At 38.9% G+C, this 20214-nt stretch overlaps 1 protein-coding gene across 4 annotated transcripts in view; it reads left to right on the top strand.

Annotated features, from left to right (window-relative positions):
• Positions 1–18274, top strand: part of CSRNP3 (cysteine and serine rich nuclear protein 3) — a 196261-nt gene extending 177987 nt beyond the window's left edge. For all 4 annotated transcript variants that reach the window (XM_043894613.1, XM_043894612.1, XM_043894615.1 and 1 more), the window contains 2 exons: positions 5245–5541; positions 7773–18274. In XM_043894613.1, coding sequence (XP_043750548.1) covers positions 5245–5541; positions 7773–8825 — 1350 coding nt within the window. In that variant the 3' untranslated portion in view covers positions 8826–18274. The remainder of the gene's footprint in view (positions 1–5244; positions 5542–7772) is intronic.
• Positions 18275–20214: the final 1940 nt, after the last annotated feature.

Genomic DNA, 20214 nt, shown 5'->3' with positions numbered 1-20214 from the left:
GTCCCATCTCAGGCCTTTAAAGCTATTGTTGCTCAGCAGGGACTGCCTTCTGCTTCCACCTGTTCAGCTAACTGCTACTCCATCTTCAGATTCAAGCTTAGATGTGAAGCCTACCCTCCTCACTCCACCACTTAGCCACACCACTAGATGCCCCTTCTGATGGTTTGGTCACTAAGTTGTATCACCCTTGTGACCCCATGGACTGTAGCCCACCAGGATCCTCTGTCCATGGGATTTCCCAGGCAAGAATACTGGATGTGGGTTGCCACTTCCCTCTCCAGGGAATCTTCCCAATCCAGGGATCAAACCCCAGTCTCCTGCATTGCAGGTGGATTCTTTACCATCCGAGCCACCAGTTGCCCCTTCTGCATAGTCTCAATGCCCTGTGTCCAAGTTCAGTTAGGAAACCTTTATCAGTTCAGTTCAGTTCAGTCTCTCAGTCGTGTCTGACTCTTTGTGACCCCATGGACTGCAGCACGCCAGGCCTCCCTGTCCATCACCAGCTCTCAGAGTTTACTCAAACGCATGTCCATTGAGTCGGTGATGCCATCCAACCATCTCATCCTGTCGTCCACTTCTCCTCCCACCTTCGGAAATTACTAGATTCCTCTTCTTTTTAATCCATTGATTTCAAGACCCATATCTTGTGTACCAACACACCTACAGCCTAATGTAAAATAAGCACAAAAGATTATTGAATATATATTAAATATATAAAAAGAGTGTATCTAAGTAATTATCAAAGCAGTTGAGAACACAAGCTGCAGAGTTAAATATTTAGGATTCTGACATGGTACATACCTCACTGCCTCTGATTTTGGACAGGTTATTTAGCATTCCTATGCCTGTTTCCCAATCAGTTAAACAATCTAATGCTAATATCTACTTTATGAGATATTTTGTGATGCTCAGTGAGCTTATGCAGGTAAACTGCTTGAAGCAGTGACATGCAGATTCAAAACTATTGTTATTCATATTGCTATTATTATCTCACATCTGATTCTCTCACCTCTCTTTCACCCCCACCTCCAATCTCTCTCTCTCATTCTCTGTCATACACACACACACACACACACACACACACACACACACACAAGCAGGTTTGAAGGTCAGTACACACACACACACACACACACACACACACAAAAGCAGGTTTGAAGGTCAGTATCATTTGATGGTCTCCTTAAACCACATTTTTTGGCAAGCCTTCTTTGAGCTCTTGGAAAGGCAGCATTCTTTGGGAAAACAACACTGAGCCAGAAATGGTCCAAGATACAGATTGCCTTCTAAGGGATCAACTTCAAAAGAGAGCATTTTTTTGAATGTGCTCGTTACTCTGTATGCATTTATTTTATAAACAAAGGAACTTTTTAGACACTTTGTGGTTTAATTCCACATTATATTAATAGTCCCCATACTGCATTAGGTACCATTGGAAACTTGGAATCCATCTGTTTTATACAGGGAAAAGCATACTAAAATAGGAGTCAGGGGATTAGATTCTATAATAAGCATGGTTTGGAGAGGCTGTAATTGTTAATAATCTGAGCTTCAGGAATGCATAAAATAAGGAGGCTGCATTTGATGAACTAATGTCTGAAAATTCAATGATTCTATTTTAAGATAGGAAAAAGACATTTAAAGGTATCATTCATGTCAAAGAGAAAAAAAATGTACAAAATAAATATTCCTGTGAAGATGGGTCATGGGGTAAAGGAGTCAGCAAAAACAGATGAGGAAATCTTGGAAGACTCCCCAGAGTTTGTTGTACTAGATCTTGAAAGCGAAATGAACATGAGTTAGTGAACAGAAATAAAATGCTCATTGGCTTATTTCCCCATTGCTCTAATATAGAAAATGCATTTGAAAACAATGTATGCAATACTCTAATTTAAAAGAGCATTTAAACTCAGTAGGTTTGGCCTGAGTTTTAAAGGTGCAAATGGGCATATCCTGGAGAGAGTTGGAGAAAGACTTGCGAGGGGACAGTAGAGAATAGTACCTGTCAGTGGTTACACACCAAACCACATACTGTGAGGAGGGAAGATAAGCCAGTTAACTAGGATGAACTGGAATAGTTCCAGTCTTCACTAGAAATGGCAGAGATGATATTGGATAGGTGAGGAGAAAACCTTGCCAGACCACTTCAGGGATAATATGAGATTTTTAAGATCTTGATTAGAGCCCTTCTGTGTTCTTGAACAAGAGTAAAAATAGTTTGCACTCTGTGTCAAGGATTTTTAGATTCTTAATTGAATTTTTATTTTAGCTGATTCAAAGAATAAAAAAATAAAATAAAATTAAAATTAAAAAAAAAAAAAAAAAGTTAAACTGACAGGTCAGCATTAGCTAGATGCTGTTTGATGCAGAACAACACCGCTTATCTTCAAAGGAAAAAAAAAAAAAATGAAACTGCTTATTGTAATTTAAGTGATAGGTACACAGCAAAGTGATTCAGTTTTATATATATATATATATCTTTCTCAGTATCTTTTCCATTATAGGTTATTACAAGATATTGAGTTCCCTGTGCTATACAGGGAACCAACAACCGACCTTGTTGGTTATCTATTTTATACAATATCTAGTAGTGTGTATATTTTAATCCCAAACTTCTAACTTATCCCTCTTCTCTCCTTTCCCTTTGGTAATCATAAATTTCTTTTCTGTCTATGAGTCTATTTCTGTTTTGTAGGTAAGTTCATTTTATCATTTTTTTTAGATTCCACATGTAAGCAATACCATACGATGTTTATCTTTGTCTGTCTGACTTACTTCCTTTATTATGATAATCTCTAGCTTCATTCACAATGCTGCAAGTGGCATCATTTCATTCTTTTTAACATTTCATCACAGAGACATATATATATACGTATGTATACACACACCACATCTTCTTTATCAGTTTTCTGTCAGTGGACATTTAAGCTTCTTCCATGTCTTTGCGATTGTAAATACTGCTGCTATGAATGAACACTGAGGTGCATGTATCTTTTCAAATTATAGTTTTCTCCAGATAAATGCTCAGGAATGGGATCAGTGAGTGATCATGTGGTATTGGAATAAGCATCATCTGTAGTTTGAGATACAGTTGTTTCTTTTTCATTCTTAGATGCCAGTTGGGTCTTTCATGTTGTCCTAAAAATTTTCATGTTTTTAAAATGTTTGCTTATTTTTATTGATTTTTAGATTTCATGTGTTATATGACAGCCACCATTATTTTTTGAAAAAATCAAACATATGAAATGAAGTTCTTTGTTGTTTTTGTGATGTTACCAGCTACACAAGGGAGCATAAATATTATAGAACATGGAGATTAAGTAGGAAGGAGGTACTGAAATGAATCATGCTAACTAAGTCCTAGGTGTCCTGCATGTGCTGTGGAGACAGAATTTTGATGAAGTTCACATAGACAAGCCAAGAATTAATGAAAACATAATTTAAATGCCACAGAGATGACAAAATAGGAAAGGTAACCCTCCTGTTGGTTAATGCAGATTTACCTATCTCAGAGGATTGAGTATATGTTAGGCAGTTATACACTTGAATTCCTTCAAAAATCAAATCTTTACAGATAGAAAGATGCTTCTGTTGGCAAATAAGAATTAGCAAAAGTGCTAATAGCAGCCAAATGAAGTAATACCATATTAGTGGACATCAAAGAAAAATGAAAACAGCTTAACCAATGCATTTATAAAGAAATTTCAAGAAAGGTAATAAACCACAGATCACAGCAAGAAACAAAACCCAATAAAAGGAAATGCTTAACTTTGTTAGAACATAGATTTAAGCTCTGGAATAAAAAAAAAAAATTATATAATAAATCAACAGCTTTTGAGAATGTATTTCAGGGACTCTTTGCAAAACACACACACACACACACACACACACACACACTTGCTACTGTGTTGCTTCCTCCACCTGAGGGCAAAGATCAACCTTTTATTTGCTTTTCAATACATTCAGAGTTGTCAAGTTGTCAAGTTTGGGATTTTTGGTCAGCAATAAATATTCTTCTCTAAATGTCAGACTTTTTCCTATGAAGATGAGAAAATGATGTCCAGTGTCACCAAGGTATTTTAACTGTGTAATAACTGAATTGTTGTTAAGATCAAAAAGCATAGTAATGATTACAATTAATGAAATCCATAAAGTAATACATTGAAAAGCTAAAGCATCAAAAAAGTTCTATTTAGAACTTCCTTGAATAGTCCCTTACTGAGTTTCTGCATTTATTCCTGTGCTGCTTCTTAGAATATATGTTTTGCTCATATTCAGAGAAAGTGTCTCTTTCTAAATGCTTTTTTATGAAGAAAACATGTTATGTGGTGATATAGCAGTAAGAAGTGAAATACTGACTCTGGGTTTCCTGATGAATGAAATTAATTTAGACAAGAAATATACTTAGGAGAGAACAGTTACGGTATGAGACCCAGCCGCCCTCAGGGGCTCTATTGCGGAAGGCACTGCTGTGGGTAGTTTCCTATGCACTCCTTTGAGGGCGGAGTTTGTTTGGGTACCTGTGTGCAAGAGCCTGCCTCACTGCCATCTGTTCTTGTCTTACTTCCCAGTAAGACACTGACCTGACTGACTGCTTCATATCCAGGCCTCGGTCATGGAACATTGTGTAGAGAAACCATGTTTGTAATCCCAACAGCACAGGGCAGCAAAACTTTATTTCCTAGTACATGGCTTCTCTGGAGCCCAAAAGACAGAGTTGCTGTTTCAAGGACATGTTTTGCTGATTTAGGTGGCAGGAGCTTCCACTAAGATGCTATCACCTCTGAACAAGGACACATTTATCCCAACATCAAATGTGTCCATCACGAACTGAGTCTAAAGATAGCTTTCACTGATGGGCACCTGTAACCTTTGGCCTGTTTCACATCATGCTGGCTGAAAGCTCCAACAACTGTAGCTCCTAGATTAGGAGGTTAAGAGTTCCAATTAACAGGTCTTGTGTCCATATAAAAGCCTATCATTTTGCTATGTTCATGTGCCTTCCTGTAACTTCTCTAAAGAGAAAAGTAAGAGGAAATGATTTGACTCACAGTTTTTTTTTTTTTTCATCCCATATGAATCATTTGTAAGTGGAAGTGCAGACCTCTTAATCTCCCACACCTATCCACAAACACTCATAGATTATAGGGACATAATGTTATATAATAACTTCATCCTTACCAAGCGCAAAAGTGGGGATTTTCAAACCTGCTAAGTCTCTTATTTGCTGCTTTGTATTTCTAGATGACAAAGAACGGCACTGTGGAATCTGAAGAAGCGAGCACTCTTACAGTGGATGACATTTCTGATGATGATATTGATTTAGACAATACTGAGGTGGATGAGTACTTCTTTCTTCAACCCCTGCCAACAAAAAAACGAAGAGCACTGCTGCGGGCCTCTGGAGTTAAAAAGATTGATGTGGAGGAAAAGCACGAGCTGAGGGCCATCCGCCTATCTCGAGAGGACTGTGGTTGTGACTGCCGGGCGTTCTGTGACCCAGAAACGTGTACCTGCAGCCTGGCAGGCATTAAGTGTCAGGTAAGGGTTGGGATTTCAGGGAACCCAAAGGCAAGGCATTATACACTACCCACTAAAGAGGCAGTTGTGTTACACATAATGAAGTTTCCCACATGTGGAAAAAACTCTGAAGCAAGGCAAGACACATGATTCAAGAAGGGAGAAATACTAATTCAATGACATTTATGAGTACATGTAATATATATACTTATACATAATATATATTATATAAACATGCATATATACATATTTATATAAATATATGCATATATAATATTCTATATATTATGTATGTGTATTACCTATACACACATATATCTATTTATATATTATATATTATTTGTATATATAATATATATATGTATGATATACATAGTATACATAATAATAAATGTGTGTATACATATTAATGTATATATATATATACACATATTACATAATATATATACACACATATATGACATAGTGTGAAAGGCAATCCAAGCTGCAATTATCAGTTGAAATTGTTTCCCCTTGGATTCATTTATTATACGAGCTCATTTTGGCTTCTAACAAGCAGCCAGGGAGATCATGTCATCCCTACCATTTGAGTTTGCATTCTCTAATCCATCCATGGGCTATAAAATGATGATTGGTTAGAAGTGGTGCAGACTAGTGGAATAATGATTAGACTGGAACTTCAGAACACTGAGTTCTCCTCCTGGCTCTGTTTTCTGCCACTATGTGAAACTGGCAAGTCAGGTAAGCTTACTGGGTTCAATTTTCACGCCTCTGACCTGAATGGGCTAGACTAGATCAGGGGTTGGGGAATGATTACTCTCAGGTCAGTCTGGCCCGCCACCTGATTTTGTAAATAAAGTTTTATGGAGGCACAGATATGTTTTTGTTTTTTGTTTACATGTTTCCTATAACTGCTTTCATAATTCTACAGCAGAGTTGAATAGTTGCTGGAGAGACTGTATGACTCACAAAGCTTAAAATTATTCTCTGGCCTTTTACAAAAAAAAAGCTTACCAACCCCCGAACTAGATCCTTCTCAGGTTCCTACCCATCTGTGTCGTTGGTGCTACGTGATTAGATAGAGGGTGGTATTTTATGCAGAAATTCAACTTTTTCAGTTAAAGCCCTCAGGCAGACAAAAGGAGAAGGCAGTTATCCGTTGAGCAGTTGCTTGAGGTGGATTCACAGAAAAGGAAATCACAGCTTAGAAAGCAGCTCTAGATTCTGTCTCTGACATCTGCTGCTGCTTTTTTGTTGGGGCCAGGATGACTGGGATCGAATCTGCTTTCTTCTCTGTAACATGGGAAATTCCTGAGCTTGAATAAGGTAGCAAGAAAGGCAAGTTCTTCCTGCTTGCCTATACTCTGGTCTGCATAGAGATGGGGTCTAAGACAGTAAGCATATCTTAGGCGTTCCGTGGGATGCCCAGAATTCCACTCATCACCTGAGTGGGGAGCTCAGGCTTACAGCCCTTGCTGCACCCAATCACTCTATCTACGGAGTCCAATTATTGGAGTAATTCAGGGGCATTGATTAAATAAGCAGCTTCTCTAGAGAAGCCTGTAGTCTCAGGGGGGGATAGGGGAGGGGGAGCCAGCAACTAAACCGGAGTCCTCCAGGCACAGTCATGAGTGTGCATACCCATCGCAGCCCTCACAGTGCATCAAGTACCAAGGACCCAAAAGAATAAGACAGTGAACCAATGCGAGTGAATTATCAGGCTGCATGAGACTAAATGGTGTCTCAGGCGGAGAAGTTCATTTTATAAGAAGAAAAGAAAAAACTCCTGGCTAGTGTGAGGAGTGTCATGTTATTTAGACTAAAAATAGCAGATGGGTATGAGGGCAGTAAATTTGTTTAAAATTGGGCATGTGAGCTGGCTTGCTGCTGAAAAAAGAGAGCTCAGGAAAAGGAGAGAAACATGGGGGGTAGGGATGGGACCGAAATTAATGGGCTGGAGAGAAGGGGTAAGGGAGGATGGAAACAGAAGTAAAGAAAGCACCAGGAGGGATAAACGAACTAAAACCATACCGTCGACTCATTTTTATTTGGAGCATAGGTTTAAAATTCGTTTAACTCTTCTGTCCTAAGCCTTCACTTCCCCTTTTGTTTCTGTTTGCTGTTTGATTGTCGTTTTCTCTGGCGTGAGTGGGTTTGTCATCCCAGATTCCAAGGGTTTGCCATGAGGCACCGGATTTGGATGTGATTTGTTACGAGTTCCAGGGGGGCTAACCCGTGTTCTTCCTCCCAAGGTGGATCGCATGTCTTTCCCCTGCGGCTGCACTAAAGAAGGCTGTAGTAACACAGCAGGCAGAATTGAATTCAATCCGATCCGCGTCCGGACTCACTTTTTGCACACAATAATGAAACTCGAACTGGAGAAAAACCGCGAGCAGCCAATCCCCGCGCTGAACGGCTGCCCCGGGGAGATAAGCGCGCACGGCAGCGCCATGGGCCCGGTGGCTCACTCCGTCGAATACGCTCTCGCGGACAATTTCGAGATTGAGACGGAACCGCAGGCCGCCGTGCTGCACCTGCGGTCGGCCGAGGAGTTAGACTGCCAGGGAGAGGAGGAGGAGGAGGAGGAGGAGGAGGACGGCAGCAGCTTCTGCAGCGGAGTCACGGACTCCAGCACGCAGAGCCTGGCCCCCAGCGAGTCCGAGGAAGAGGAGGAGGAAGAGGAGGAGGAGGAGGAAGAGGACGACGACGAGAAAGGGGACAGTTTCGTGGAAGGGCTGGGTCCTCACGCCGAGGTGGTCCCTCTTCCTTCCGTCCTTTGCTATTCCGATGGCACCGCCGTCCACGAGAGCCACGCAAAGAACGCTCCTTTTTATGCCAGCTCTTCGACCCTCTATTACCAAATAGATAGCCACATTCCAGGAACGCCCAACCAGATCTCTGAGAACTATCCGGAAAGAGAGACTGTCAAGAGCGGTACCCTCTCGCTGGTGCCTTACACCATGACCCCGGAGCAGTTCGTGGACTACGCCCGGCAAGCCGAAGAGGCGTATGGCGCCTCCCACTATCCAGCCGCCAACCCCTCCGTCATCGTTTGCTGCTCCTCTTCGGAAAATGACGGCGGAGTGCCCTGCAATAGCTTATATCCCGAACACAGGTCCAGTCATCCGCAAGTGGAATTTCACTCATACTTGAAAGGCCCCTCCCAGGAAGGGTTTGTCTCTGCGATGAATGGTGACAGTCACATTTCAGAGCATCCTGCTGAAGATCCTTTGAGCCTTGCAGAAAAGAGTAGATTGCACGAAGAGTGCATCAAATCGCCCGTGGTCGAGACTGTCCCTGTTTAGTAGTTTAAGTTATTCTAAGACCAACTCTTCTCCTATTTAAAGCACTGTATTTAATTGGATTTCCTGGGCTCGTTGTGGTTTCAACTGAGGACCAAGAAAACTTGGCCCGTGGTGAAGCATCCAGACTGTATTTTGTTTTCTCCTTTCTAGCTATGTGACTGTGCCATTGCACAAACGCAGTCTCTATGAGGATTTTAAATGATTTCAGACTGTTTTGATAGAAAATGCTAATTTTAAAAAAAGCATATCTCACAGTTGCCTACCTGTCAAACTGTGTGAAACCTGCCAAGCTGTGTAGATCAGAGCTCCAAGTTTTGGATTATCGGGCCTGTGCAAGATTGTTAACTAAGACTGGGAAATAAGATTTAGAGTCCTAATTTTCGATATATCTGAAGATGACGGTGACTTTTTAATGTAAAAGTTATTATTGTAAGAAAAAGATTTAATTGCCCCCTGTGTATTTTATTTATGGTAGCTAGAAGTCATGTTCTGATGAAAACGAACTGCAGCATGTTCTTTTCAGCTGAAGATGCATAGTTAGTACCACCGAGCATGCCCACATGGATTGCCTCTGGAATCCATTCACGTTTTTATGATCATGTCTGATCAGATTTGCAAATACTTTCTTAAGGGTGAAATAGGCCTATTTTTGCTATTTTGGACAAACAAATGAGTCTGTATGTGCAGGTCCTTACACAGTTTTCTCTAAAGTTAAGAGTTAGGACAATCCTCTGGTGAGGGCCTAGTTCATTGCCCTCCCTCAGCTGACTCCAGAGATGGAGGTAGAAGGAATTGCCTTTCTTTTTTAAACACAGCATCATCTTGGTTCTTAGCTCGGACAGCACCTTCAAACTCTACGCCCCTGCATCAAAATGCACTTTATGCCCCTTCATGGTAACTTGTGAGGGGTGGGGACTAAGAACTCTTTGAGATGAAAAATTAAAAAAAAAAAACACACATTTTTAAAATCTGTAACTATTATAAGGTTCATAGAATTAAATAGAGGAATCAATCCAATGATACTTTATGAAGGAAAAATGACCTGTTTTCCTTCACCACTCTCAAGACCTAACTGGGTCAAAGCAGAGGAGGCTGAGAAAACATGGAAGAGACACAGCCTCAGCAACCAGCCTTTTTCTACAGCGTGATCAATCCGTCTCTACAAAAATGAGTGTCTAATGAAATTTACACTTAGTGACTAGCTGACTGAAGTGGGGGCCTCTACCCAAATACTCAACTAGGCCTTACTTTTCTGAAGTATTTTGATTTCTCTTGCCTGGGACAATTAGCAGAACAGTCCAGAATGCATTGAATACTTTCTAATTACCTCATGTTCTCTTATAAAAGGGGACAGATAGAAATAAAACATGCACTCCCCACCTTTAGATTATCTGCACTTAGTTCGTCGGAGGACTTCTAAGATCCTGTTTTCCTGTAAATTAGTTTAGGTAACTAAATAGTGTGTTCTAACTTTTTAGTTCCAATGCAATATGACTATGCTAAATCTGTTTCATATTTTTGACCTTCTATTGTTATGTCATTTCACATTTTATGCCTCTTTGAAATGTGGACATGCCTTGCTATTCAGTGACTGCATCACTACTTATTTTTTGTCTCTTAGACTTGGATGTTTAGAAATATGGATATAAATACATTGTAGATCTCAAGTCCTTAAAAAATACTATTTTATTTCACTGAATTTAAAAATGTTTGGTCTAGAGAAAGTCCTCCAATGGAAGAGTTTCTACTAAGACTTGACTTGGGGAAAACATGTTTACTTGGCAGCTCTTCCACTGTGCAGTTGGTTACAGCTCCTACTCTACCCCCACAATGAGCCAACCCAACCTTAGAACCATTAGTATTAACATTAAAGCAGCTTTGGGCTGGTCTTTATGGAGGTAGCAGTAATGGGGGCAGGGATGCTCCTTGAATGACAGGCCCTTTGGGCTATTCAGATTGGGGTTTTGCTCAAATCTTGATAGCATATCTCATGTTGTCTGTAAAATTACAGTTTTTAGTGCTTGATCTCCAAATTTTTCCCCCATCAATACAATCTAAAGAGCACAGGCCCAAAGAGAAAATGACAAGAAACTATTGTTCCTTCACTTGAGCACATGAAAAATCCTCTGTGCCATATTGATTAGGCCATTGCAAGCCTTGGAAATAGTTATGTGTGAAGCACTCAGCTTATGCTTGGAACATAGTGCGGCAGAGTGGGGCAGAGGTGTCTCTGTGTAGGATTGAAGGGTAGAATGCCAGTCTAGATTCTGAAAGGATGGATATTTAATTCAGTTCAGCTTTATTTTCACAAGAAGGTTGACACCTAGTTGTTTATGTTGGACTGGGTCTCTGTTTTGTAGCTTCATTTCCAAAAATATGCTTAACCTAGAAACAGGAAAACAAACAAAAAACAACTTTTTCCCCTATCTGTCTAATTGGGGTCAAAAGTCACTGCTACCCAGGATTAACCTTCCAGCCACGAGAGCTTCTGTTCCAAACGTTCATATATATATTTATAACCTAACCCCTCAATATTGCCTACATACACAGAATACCTATGAAAACACTTGCACACATGCCTCCATCAACACACACAGTAGGTGTAATACCACACATCAGAGAATGACAGATTTTAGGCCAATAACGAGTACTAAATTTTCCCTACCCTAGCATTTGGTTGGGTTTTATGATCTAAAACTGTGGTCTGGAAATGAAGATGATTTTTAAAGCTATATTTTAAATATACTGGTTCAAAGTTGTAAATAATACTAATGGTGGAATCATTTCATTGTTACTTTTTCCCAGAAAAGCTGAGAGAGCACAGTGTGCCATTTGACTTTTCTTTTTCCATTAATAGATCGTCTATTCAACAAAAAAATGCCCACATGCCAGGAAGGGCTACAGTTTTTCTAAGCATTTTTAAATGGGGACCAAGAGCTGAACACAGCCAGTGGATTCTTCAGATCTTTACGCGGAGACACAGTGGCCTGACCTGCAGCTGTTGTATTCCCCCCGTAGTATAGCTAGCCAAATTATAGTCTTGTTTTGACACACGGCTTATTAGTCATTCACTGTCAATGGCAAAGCTTCATGCTTTAGTCCCTGTTGTTTTAGCACCAGCCCTCTACCTTTTATTAGGGTTTAATTCCCGGTTATAATCCAGGCCAGATTGATTTGCAAGTCAAGTGGCTGGAGCAGCTTGCATTTCCTTTGTCATTCTAGGTTTCCTCTGGGAGAAAGAAATCAATCAAAGAGCTTTACTTTTTTCCCTTCTCTTGATCATTGATTATTTAAGACATCAGTAAAATCCATTTGTCTTCTGTCTTTTGGTTAATTGAAGAATATGGTTACTTTCTGAAAGCCAGTCTTTTCTTTGTGGTGAAACAGCATTTTTCCCAGAGTGCCAATCACATATAAAATTTGAAACTAATACTTACTAATTAATTTTATTATTAAAGTCTTCATAATCGTATATAGCCCAGCAATACTGCCCCCAATAAAAACAATGAATTACAGAAACACTGGTCACACATTAACAAAGGAAAAAGGAGATTATAAATGATTATGTTCTTTAAAATTTTATCCTCCGACAGATGACTTCTAGGCAGAATTCTGGTTTGGTTGTCATTAAGCAAGGAAATGAATGATTTATTTCCTGTTAACTGATATATCACTGATTCTTTGGTTAAACTTCTGAAATTGTTGTACAAGTCAAAATCCTTTGGTCTTGACATATTTAGAATGTGTTTATCAATTCTTTCTTTTAACAAATACTTATTGAACACCTACTATGTTAAAGGAACTGTCCTGGGTGGTTAAAAAGAGGGGGAAACACTACAAATTCTAAGGGATTATGATAATGATGAAAAGTGGAATGAAATAATCAAGCCTCATTGCAGTCCTTTTAAGTTATGACTTTATAAAGTGATGTTAGAAAAAAACGACATCAATTCTTGTCTGACTACATGAAAACTGCAACTAAAAAAGATACTTCTTTTGCCTAAATTAGTAGAACTCGCTGGATCCTCCTACTTCCCTCTCTGTCTGAAATTTATGAATTAAATTTGGCCACAACTAGAAGAACTTAACCCAATGAAAAAGAGATTTTCACATAATTGCTTCTTCGGTGTTAGACCTGTGTAAGTTATATTAAATTTATGCCAGCACTCCTACCAGACAGTTTCAAAGGCAGGTTGACTCACATATAACCCAGGAAACCTTTCAGGAAACCTTTGAAGCAGCAATGTAGAACACCGTCACTCATTTCTGCTTACAAAGAGCCTATAAAATAGCTAAGCTTGAGTTCCTGGTTCCAACAGCATTGCCTTGCAGCTTGTAGAAAACAGGTCACTCGGCATCCTTACTTTTAGCCAGGGATTACAAACCATTGAATTAGCAGGTAGAAAATCGACATCCTCCAACGTTAAGAGACTGCCTTTTTAAAAGGTGCCACGAGACTTCCGTTTCTCCAAATACAGACTTAATCTTTCTCTTCAAAGTGGCATCTGCTCCTTGTTGTCTCAAGATAATTCAGAGTTCATTATTGTAGTCGGTGTATAAAATACCAACCTTAAATGGGAACTAGCTTCATGCTTTCAAAGGCAAGACAACTATAATTCAAAACTGGAACTAAGCTATGAATTCTTACCATGACCAACACCAAAAGCTAAAGCCTTAATCACTCTTAGTTCTAACACAAATTTGCAACTACTGATTACCTTATTCATTCTGAAATCTGCTAACTTGTGCTTGAGTTACTTAAATGCCTAAGCCGAATGCCACAGCTCTGCGCAAATAGCACAGCTCATCAGATGTTTTCTGTAGCATTAAAGAATGTAATTGACTTAATTTAACTGAATATCAGCAATTTGAAAACTCACTAGAATTATAGGAATTTTGGGTGTGCTGAGGATGGACTATAAGCTTAATAAGTTATGGTGTCTCCTAAGAATCATAAAGTTTCAGCTGAGCTGAGAAACTAGAATTTTATTTTACTAGAAAAACTGGATTCATAAATAGCAACCCCAAACCTAGAAGTTACAGTGTGGACCCTCACAGCCCAGTTGGTGTTCACATCTGTGACCTACTATTCCCATCAATTAATCTTCTTATCTAAAAATAATTTGATGCTTTAAAAAAAAATAATATGGAGCTACAGCATGATAAAAAAAACTATTTTAAAGATGAAAACACATTTTATATTAAAAAGACTGATAGATTCTTGTCAAAAGTCATGAATATGGAAATGAAAGAGCTCTTTAATATTTCACCTGCCAAATCTGTATATTGAATGTGATTATTTAAAACAGTTGTTTCCAAGTTTTATTTCAACCCTACAGCCCTCTCCTACAAAGGGGAGCAAGAGACTCCTCCCTTTCTAACAATGCATGTGTTTTGGTTTTTTTCTTTCTAATCAGAAATTCAAATTTAAAAGCGTGATGTGAGCTGGGTTTTACTTGATAAGCAGCCCTGGGGTTAGTCTAACTTTGTGCTGTCTGGATAGTAAGTGTAATAATGCCTTGATTTCTGTATCCTGGCAGTGGTGATTCAAACAGAATGATGGGCAGCAGGAAGGTCTGTACAACCAGATTCAAAACCTAAGCCAGTTCATTTTTTTATACAGTTTTTGTAATCTAACATATAGCCTGTGATTTTAGTAAATTCAGGTACTTGGTACATTCATGGAAATTGAATTTCAAAGATTTAAGTCAGGTTGTTGACGACTTTCTTTCACTTGTGATAAATATATCACTATACAGGGTAATTGTTTTCACTTGCTACTCTACACTTGCTTATAATTCAAGAAAAGCCAACTCTAGTGTGTCATTTATTTCATCTCATAGAAGCTTCTGGCAGAACTGAAGTTTCAAGAATGTAGAATTTATGTTGGACAATGCTTGTATTCAGCGTACTAATGGTGGCATTCCTTTCTTTGCATTACTCGTTACCATGGTGATAGTCAACTCAGTTCAATGACTCATTCTAGTGACGTGTGAGGCCGCTTAAATATTTTCAAGCTAATGTATATTGATTAGAAGGGTTTAGGAGAAGACAAATTTATAGTAGAAATTAGCCTAGCCTTTGTCTAAATTAATTTATATGACCTGTTTGAATGACTTCAGTTGTAATTTTGGAATACTTCTTTGTTAGGTATTCTCCTTACTCTTGGGGCTTTCTCCCAGTATTTTTATCTGGCTTAGCAGGATATTGCAAGTTATTTATTAATGAGTATTTTTAGAAGGGGAATTGACTTAGAAAATATCTCTTTAAAAATTGTCTAGGAGCTTCTATCACCCAAGCTCTTTATCAAGCTCTCCTGCCGTGCTGGGTAGGACCAGAAATGATCTTGTCAGGGGTGTGACCTCCTAATACAGTTTTGCTGTTGTCTCTAAGTAGGGAACCTATACAATATAAAAATGAAATTTCTAACTTTGTAGCAAAATTTATCCAATTTTGTTTTGTTCCTTCTTTTTATGTTGGCCACCAAGCTTTTCTCCTTAGCCATAAAAAAAGCGCCTATCTTTTAAGAAATTCAAAGATCTATATACCATTTTGAAAAGATACTTCTGAAAGAGAAAGAAGAAATGAAATCCTTATCTGAATTCTTCTAAAAAGGAAAACCCAAATATCTAAAACTATAATATAAATTACCCAAGGTTAGTTTTTGTTTTATTTTTAATTTAGTGTTGATCCTTGAATGTTTTAATGATACCCAAATGATTTCTGAATATAATTGATTTTAAATTTTAGTAGTTGACAAAGTCATTTCCTCTGTACCATAACCAAATAAGGTCCATCCACTGCCACAGGTTACTGTCTGTGTCTTGATTCATTAGGCACCAGTCATGCCAAACGGGTATCTCAGCATAGTTTCATCTTTTCAAAGATACTTAAAATGGCCAACTGTGTGTGAATAATGGAAAGTTTGAGATTCTTCTGTATTCTTCAAATTTTTTAGCCCTGCGGCTCCAGAGGTCATCTAACTCATCCATCTACCTCTAGGGAAGACTGTCACTCAGGCATGCTCTACAGGATAGATACCCATCTATTCTTAACATCTCTGGGGAAGATGGTTTCCTTAGCAACACAATCCAGTTCTTTTAGGCTTTTCTCACAGTAGGAAAATGTCTTGGCCAGTCTTTGTGAACTAGGCACCTGGCAACAGATGTGGTGATTTAGGCCATTGTCCTGGGAGCCTCAGAAAGTCGGATTTCCCTTACCTTTGATATTTGTTACATTTGATGATTCCCTAAGACTCCTAAGAAATCAGAGTTTTAAAAATAAAGATGTGGATACTGGGACAATGTTCAGTAACATGACCTGCTCGTGACAAATATTGCTATAGTTTTTGGTTTATTTTTATCTTCTTTTTTGTTTTGCCATTGCTATGATATCAGGAAAAGTGACTGTTTCAGATCCCCAGTGACAGATATCAGAGCTAGAATCAAGTGACTCTGCTTTTAAACTGCTCAATTTTCTGAGAAGTTACAGTTACAAAAAGGGAGCATTTTCTCCCTTCTTGCTTCCAAATAGGTACTTTCTCATTCATCTTTCTATTCCCTAAAATGACAAAGGAGAATCTCTAGTTTTCCCACTTTTTCTGGGGAATGGACTGGCGGTGGAGAGTCTGGTGTGGGATAGAATGACTCCAGAGAAAATACTCAGCCACCATTTGATCCCAGCCTTTGTCCCCATGTTCTGGAAACAGTGGCTGCTTGCCTTCTCAGGGTTCCACACAATGATTTAAAAATGTGTTGTCCTGACAAGGCCTGAAAACAGAAGGAGGAGTCCAGGAGGGTGGTGATTTTTTTCTGATTACATCACTTGATCCAAGCACCCCCTGCAGAGAGCTTTTTCTGTTTGTTCAGAGTTGCCTCCAGCTTGGAGTTAGAACTAGCAGGAAAATAAGGAGCACCCTGGAAATCAATGTCTCCTCTCTCTATGGGATTTTTTCCAGTCTAGGTACAGCTGCTTAACTCCCCCAACTCAGATGATCTTATGAAATGACAGCCACATCCATGTGGTTGCTCCCCATAAATAACATTAGGGGAAATAACCTTTTTTTGCTTTAAAAAAAAAAAAAAAAAACCAACCTATAGATTGCTTATGTAAAGAATGTTGAATCATTTGGCCCATGTTTTAATTGACTCTAGACACCTCTATGGAAATAAGTCTGAGGCGTAGTTTGTGAAACATGTTTCAAAAGTGTTTGATGTAAAATAAATGCTAGACATTTACAGTACAGAAATAGTTTTTAAAAAAAAAATGTAGATTACAACTCTGTTCCTAAGAACCTCAGCCTTTATCGTGTCTTAGTAAAGCTGATCTGCTTTCATTTTAGTTTATTGCATTTCTGGTGTAATAGCCTCTTAAGATAGAACTATTAATACATATGTACTGGTTAATGCCTGTTAATGCAGAAAATGGCACTTTGTTATTTCAATGTGTTTCCCTCAGTGTCACAGGGTATAACAGTTTAATAGGAAAAGGTCATCTGACATTGGTCAAAAATGCATTCTCCCCATTTAAAATGTGTATGTATAATTGGTTGCATAGGCAAATGTCACCTTTTGCAGTATCTTTATCTTGATCATAGTCTTAGACATCAACTGTGTGTCCACTTTCCAGCTGCCATAGAAATTTGGTACATTTGCAAATTCTGGTGAAATTTTGTAAGCTGAATGTAATGGTAGAGCAAATGATCCAAAGCACTTGGGTGTTATCCTTCAGTCTACATTGAACCATTCGGACATTGGGAATGGTCTTTACACAAGGGAAGTCTTTTGAGAGTATTTGTGGGGTTTTTTGTTTCTTATCTGTTGGATTTCTGGCAAAAAAAAAGTAATCTAAACACAGTGGGATCAATTCACCATATAACATTTTCTATATTGTGATTGGTTTTATCTTTTTGTTGACTCCTATTATGACCTTTACTCAATTTCAACAATATTTCAATAGATACTTTATTACTGTTATGCTCAATATAATCACTTAGAAAGGTTGACAGGAAGAAAATCAAACTACAATTCATACATCCCTTCACTTTACACTAAGACATCATGTTGTATGTCACATAGTTTCCAGATTGATTTCTCTTGTGTATAAGTTATAACATCAAAGATGCCAAAGGGTATATAAAATAAGCTACAGTAATAGTCAACAGAACTTAACCTGGACCTTATGTTGTAATAATTTATTCATATTAGCTGTAGTCTTCTGTATTTATATTTTCAGTATTTATTATGAATGACATGGAAATTCGTGTATTTATTGTGGCTTTTTATTGCAGTGTGTATATATATATATATATTACAAATAAGCATTTTTAAGTCTTATCCTTAAGTTTCTTTTACTAGTGGCACTTGTATTATGCTGTACTTTTTATTATATATTGTACAAATATCTTGTCCATTTGTTTGCAGCAGAGTAAAACCAGTTTCTAAATTGTATCTACTGTTGCATTTTGTGTAAATCCTTTGTTCTTACCTTCAAAGCAGTCACACACATACAAGAATACCTCCCTCCTTCGGTGTAACAGATACATTCCTGAAAAGTTGTGTGTGAAGCCAGTTCCTGTGAAATTACTCAAAGATGTGCTAACTCTACTGTGATTGATCTCTAAGTGAAGATGCTTAATAACATTTTTCTTCCTCAACTGTATTCAACCCTTTCATCAAGTAATGACATGTAAACAAATATGAGGGCCAGAGAGGAACTTCCTGTTCCAATGAAATTGGGGAGGATATTTTTACCAAGGCAAATACGATCTTTTGTAAGTAGTATCCTGCAATTCACCTGTTTAGTAGTATTTGTGTTTTGCTTTGCTTGAAGCAGAATCTATGTGATTTGGTATTTAGAATATGTGCACATACGTACACATATATGCCTATCTGTTTAATCATGCTGACTCAAGGTAACTAAACTTCTTTTTATTGGCAGTAGAATGAAGAGAAAAGAAAATGGATCCTTCCTAATTTCCTATTATGTACAGGTCACTGTCTTCGAACAACTTGTTTTTCTTACATTTGAACACTGTATCTATATTTTTGAAAGTTAAATCATAATATGTGATTGATCACCCCTGAACACAAATTTGATCGCGTGGCTCACTTACTTAAAAAATCTGTGGAGTTCCTTCCTCATTGTTGACAAGATAAAACACAAACTCTTTGGAATGTCCCCAGGACTTCCCTGATCGCTCAGTTGGTAAATCTGCCTGTAATGCTGGAGACCTGGGTTTGATCGCTTGGTTGGGAAGATCCCCTGGGAAAGGAAAAGGCTACCTACTCCAGTATTCTGACCTGGAGAATTCCATGGACTGTATAGTCCATGGGGTCGCAGAGTTGGACATGACTGAGCGACTTTCACTTTTGGAATGTCCCCACGAGGTGAGGTAAGATCTGGGTACAGCAAATCTCTCTAGCTGTTTTACTTATCAGACTGTTTGTTCCACTGCCCACAGACAGACGACCTAGACTTTGCCTTTGTTGTTTTTGTTCAGTTGCCCAGTTGTGTCTGACCCTACTACACTAGTTTTTCTCTGCCTCCTCCTTTGCCCAGAATATACACCCAGCAACTGCATCCTGACAGCACAATTCTAGTGAGTACTTACTTTTTGAGCAAAAACTCAAATGCCCCTTCAAACTTCATGTTGCCTTTCTGAATCTCCTGAAGATGGATGGCCTGCTCTTTTATGCTAAATGCAGATACTACAGGTGACGCTAGTGGTAAAGAATCCACCTGCCAGTGCAGGAGATGCAAGAGATGCAGGTTCCATCCCGGGGTCGGAAAGATCCCCTGGAGTAGGAAGTGGCAACCCACTCCTGTGTTCTTGCCTGGAAAATTCCACGGACAGAAGAGCCTGACGGGCTACAGTCCATGGGGCTGCAAAGAGCCGGCAGCCTACATGACAGTAACAACACAGCTCTTCCAGTCTCATTGAGTTTATTTCCCTATTTACTCCCTCTGCAGGACTCCCTGAGAACCAAAACGTGTCTTTTTACTCACCATGTCCTTGGCATCCAACTTAGCACCCAGAATATAGGAGATGCTTAAAATATGTTTACTGACATATGTGCAGTACAGATCTGAGTGGTGCGTTTGCAGGAGTTCAGATGAAGGAAGGATGGCTGTCTGAAAGGGTGGAGATGGGGTCAGATTCAGCAGGAGGAAGAAATTTTACTGGTAGGGGACATCCAGATTCCAAGATGTGGGATGGCTTGGGGAAGGACTGAGTCAGGACCAGGTCACCCTCTTCTGTGCAGACTAGAAAGATGCTGCTAAGAGCAGATGATATACCTTGAGGGAAAATGAGCAATCCGATGAGGAAAATCTATTCAGATATTGCAAAACTCTGAAGACTAGTCTGGAGAGTCTTCCTTTTATCCTT

The sequence above is a fragment of the Cervus elaphus genome, chromosome 33 (genome assembly GCF_910594005.1).
Source record: "Cervus elaphus chromosome 33, mCerEla1.1, whole genome shotgun sequence".
NCBI lineage: Eukaryota > Metazoa > Chordata > Mammalia > Artiodactyla > Cervidae > Cervus > Cervus elaphus.
Note: the sequence above shows the minus strand (reverse complement) of the source record. Positions and strands in the feature narration are given on the sequence as shown.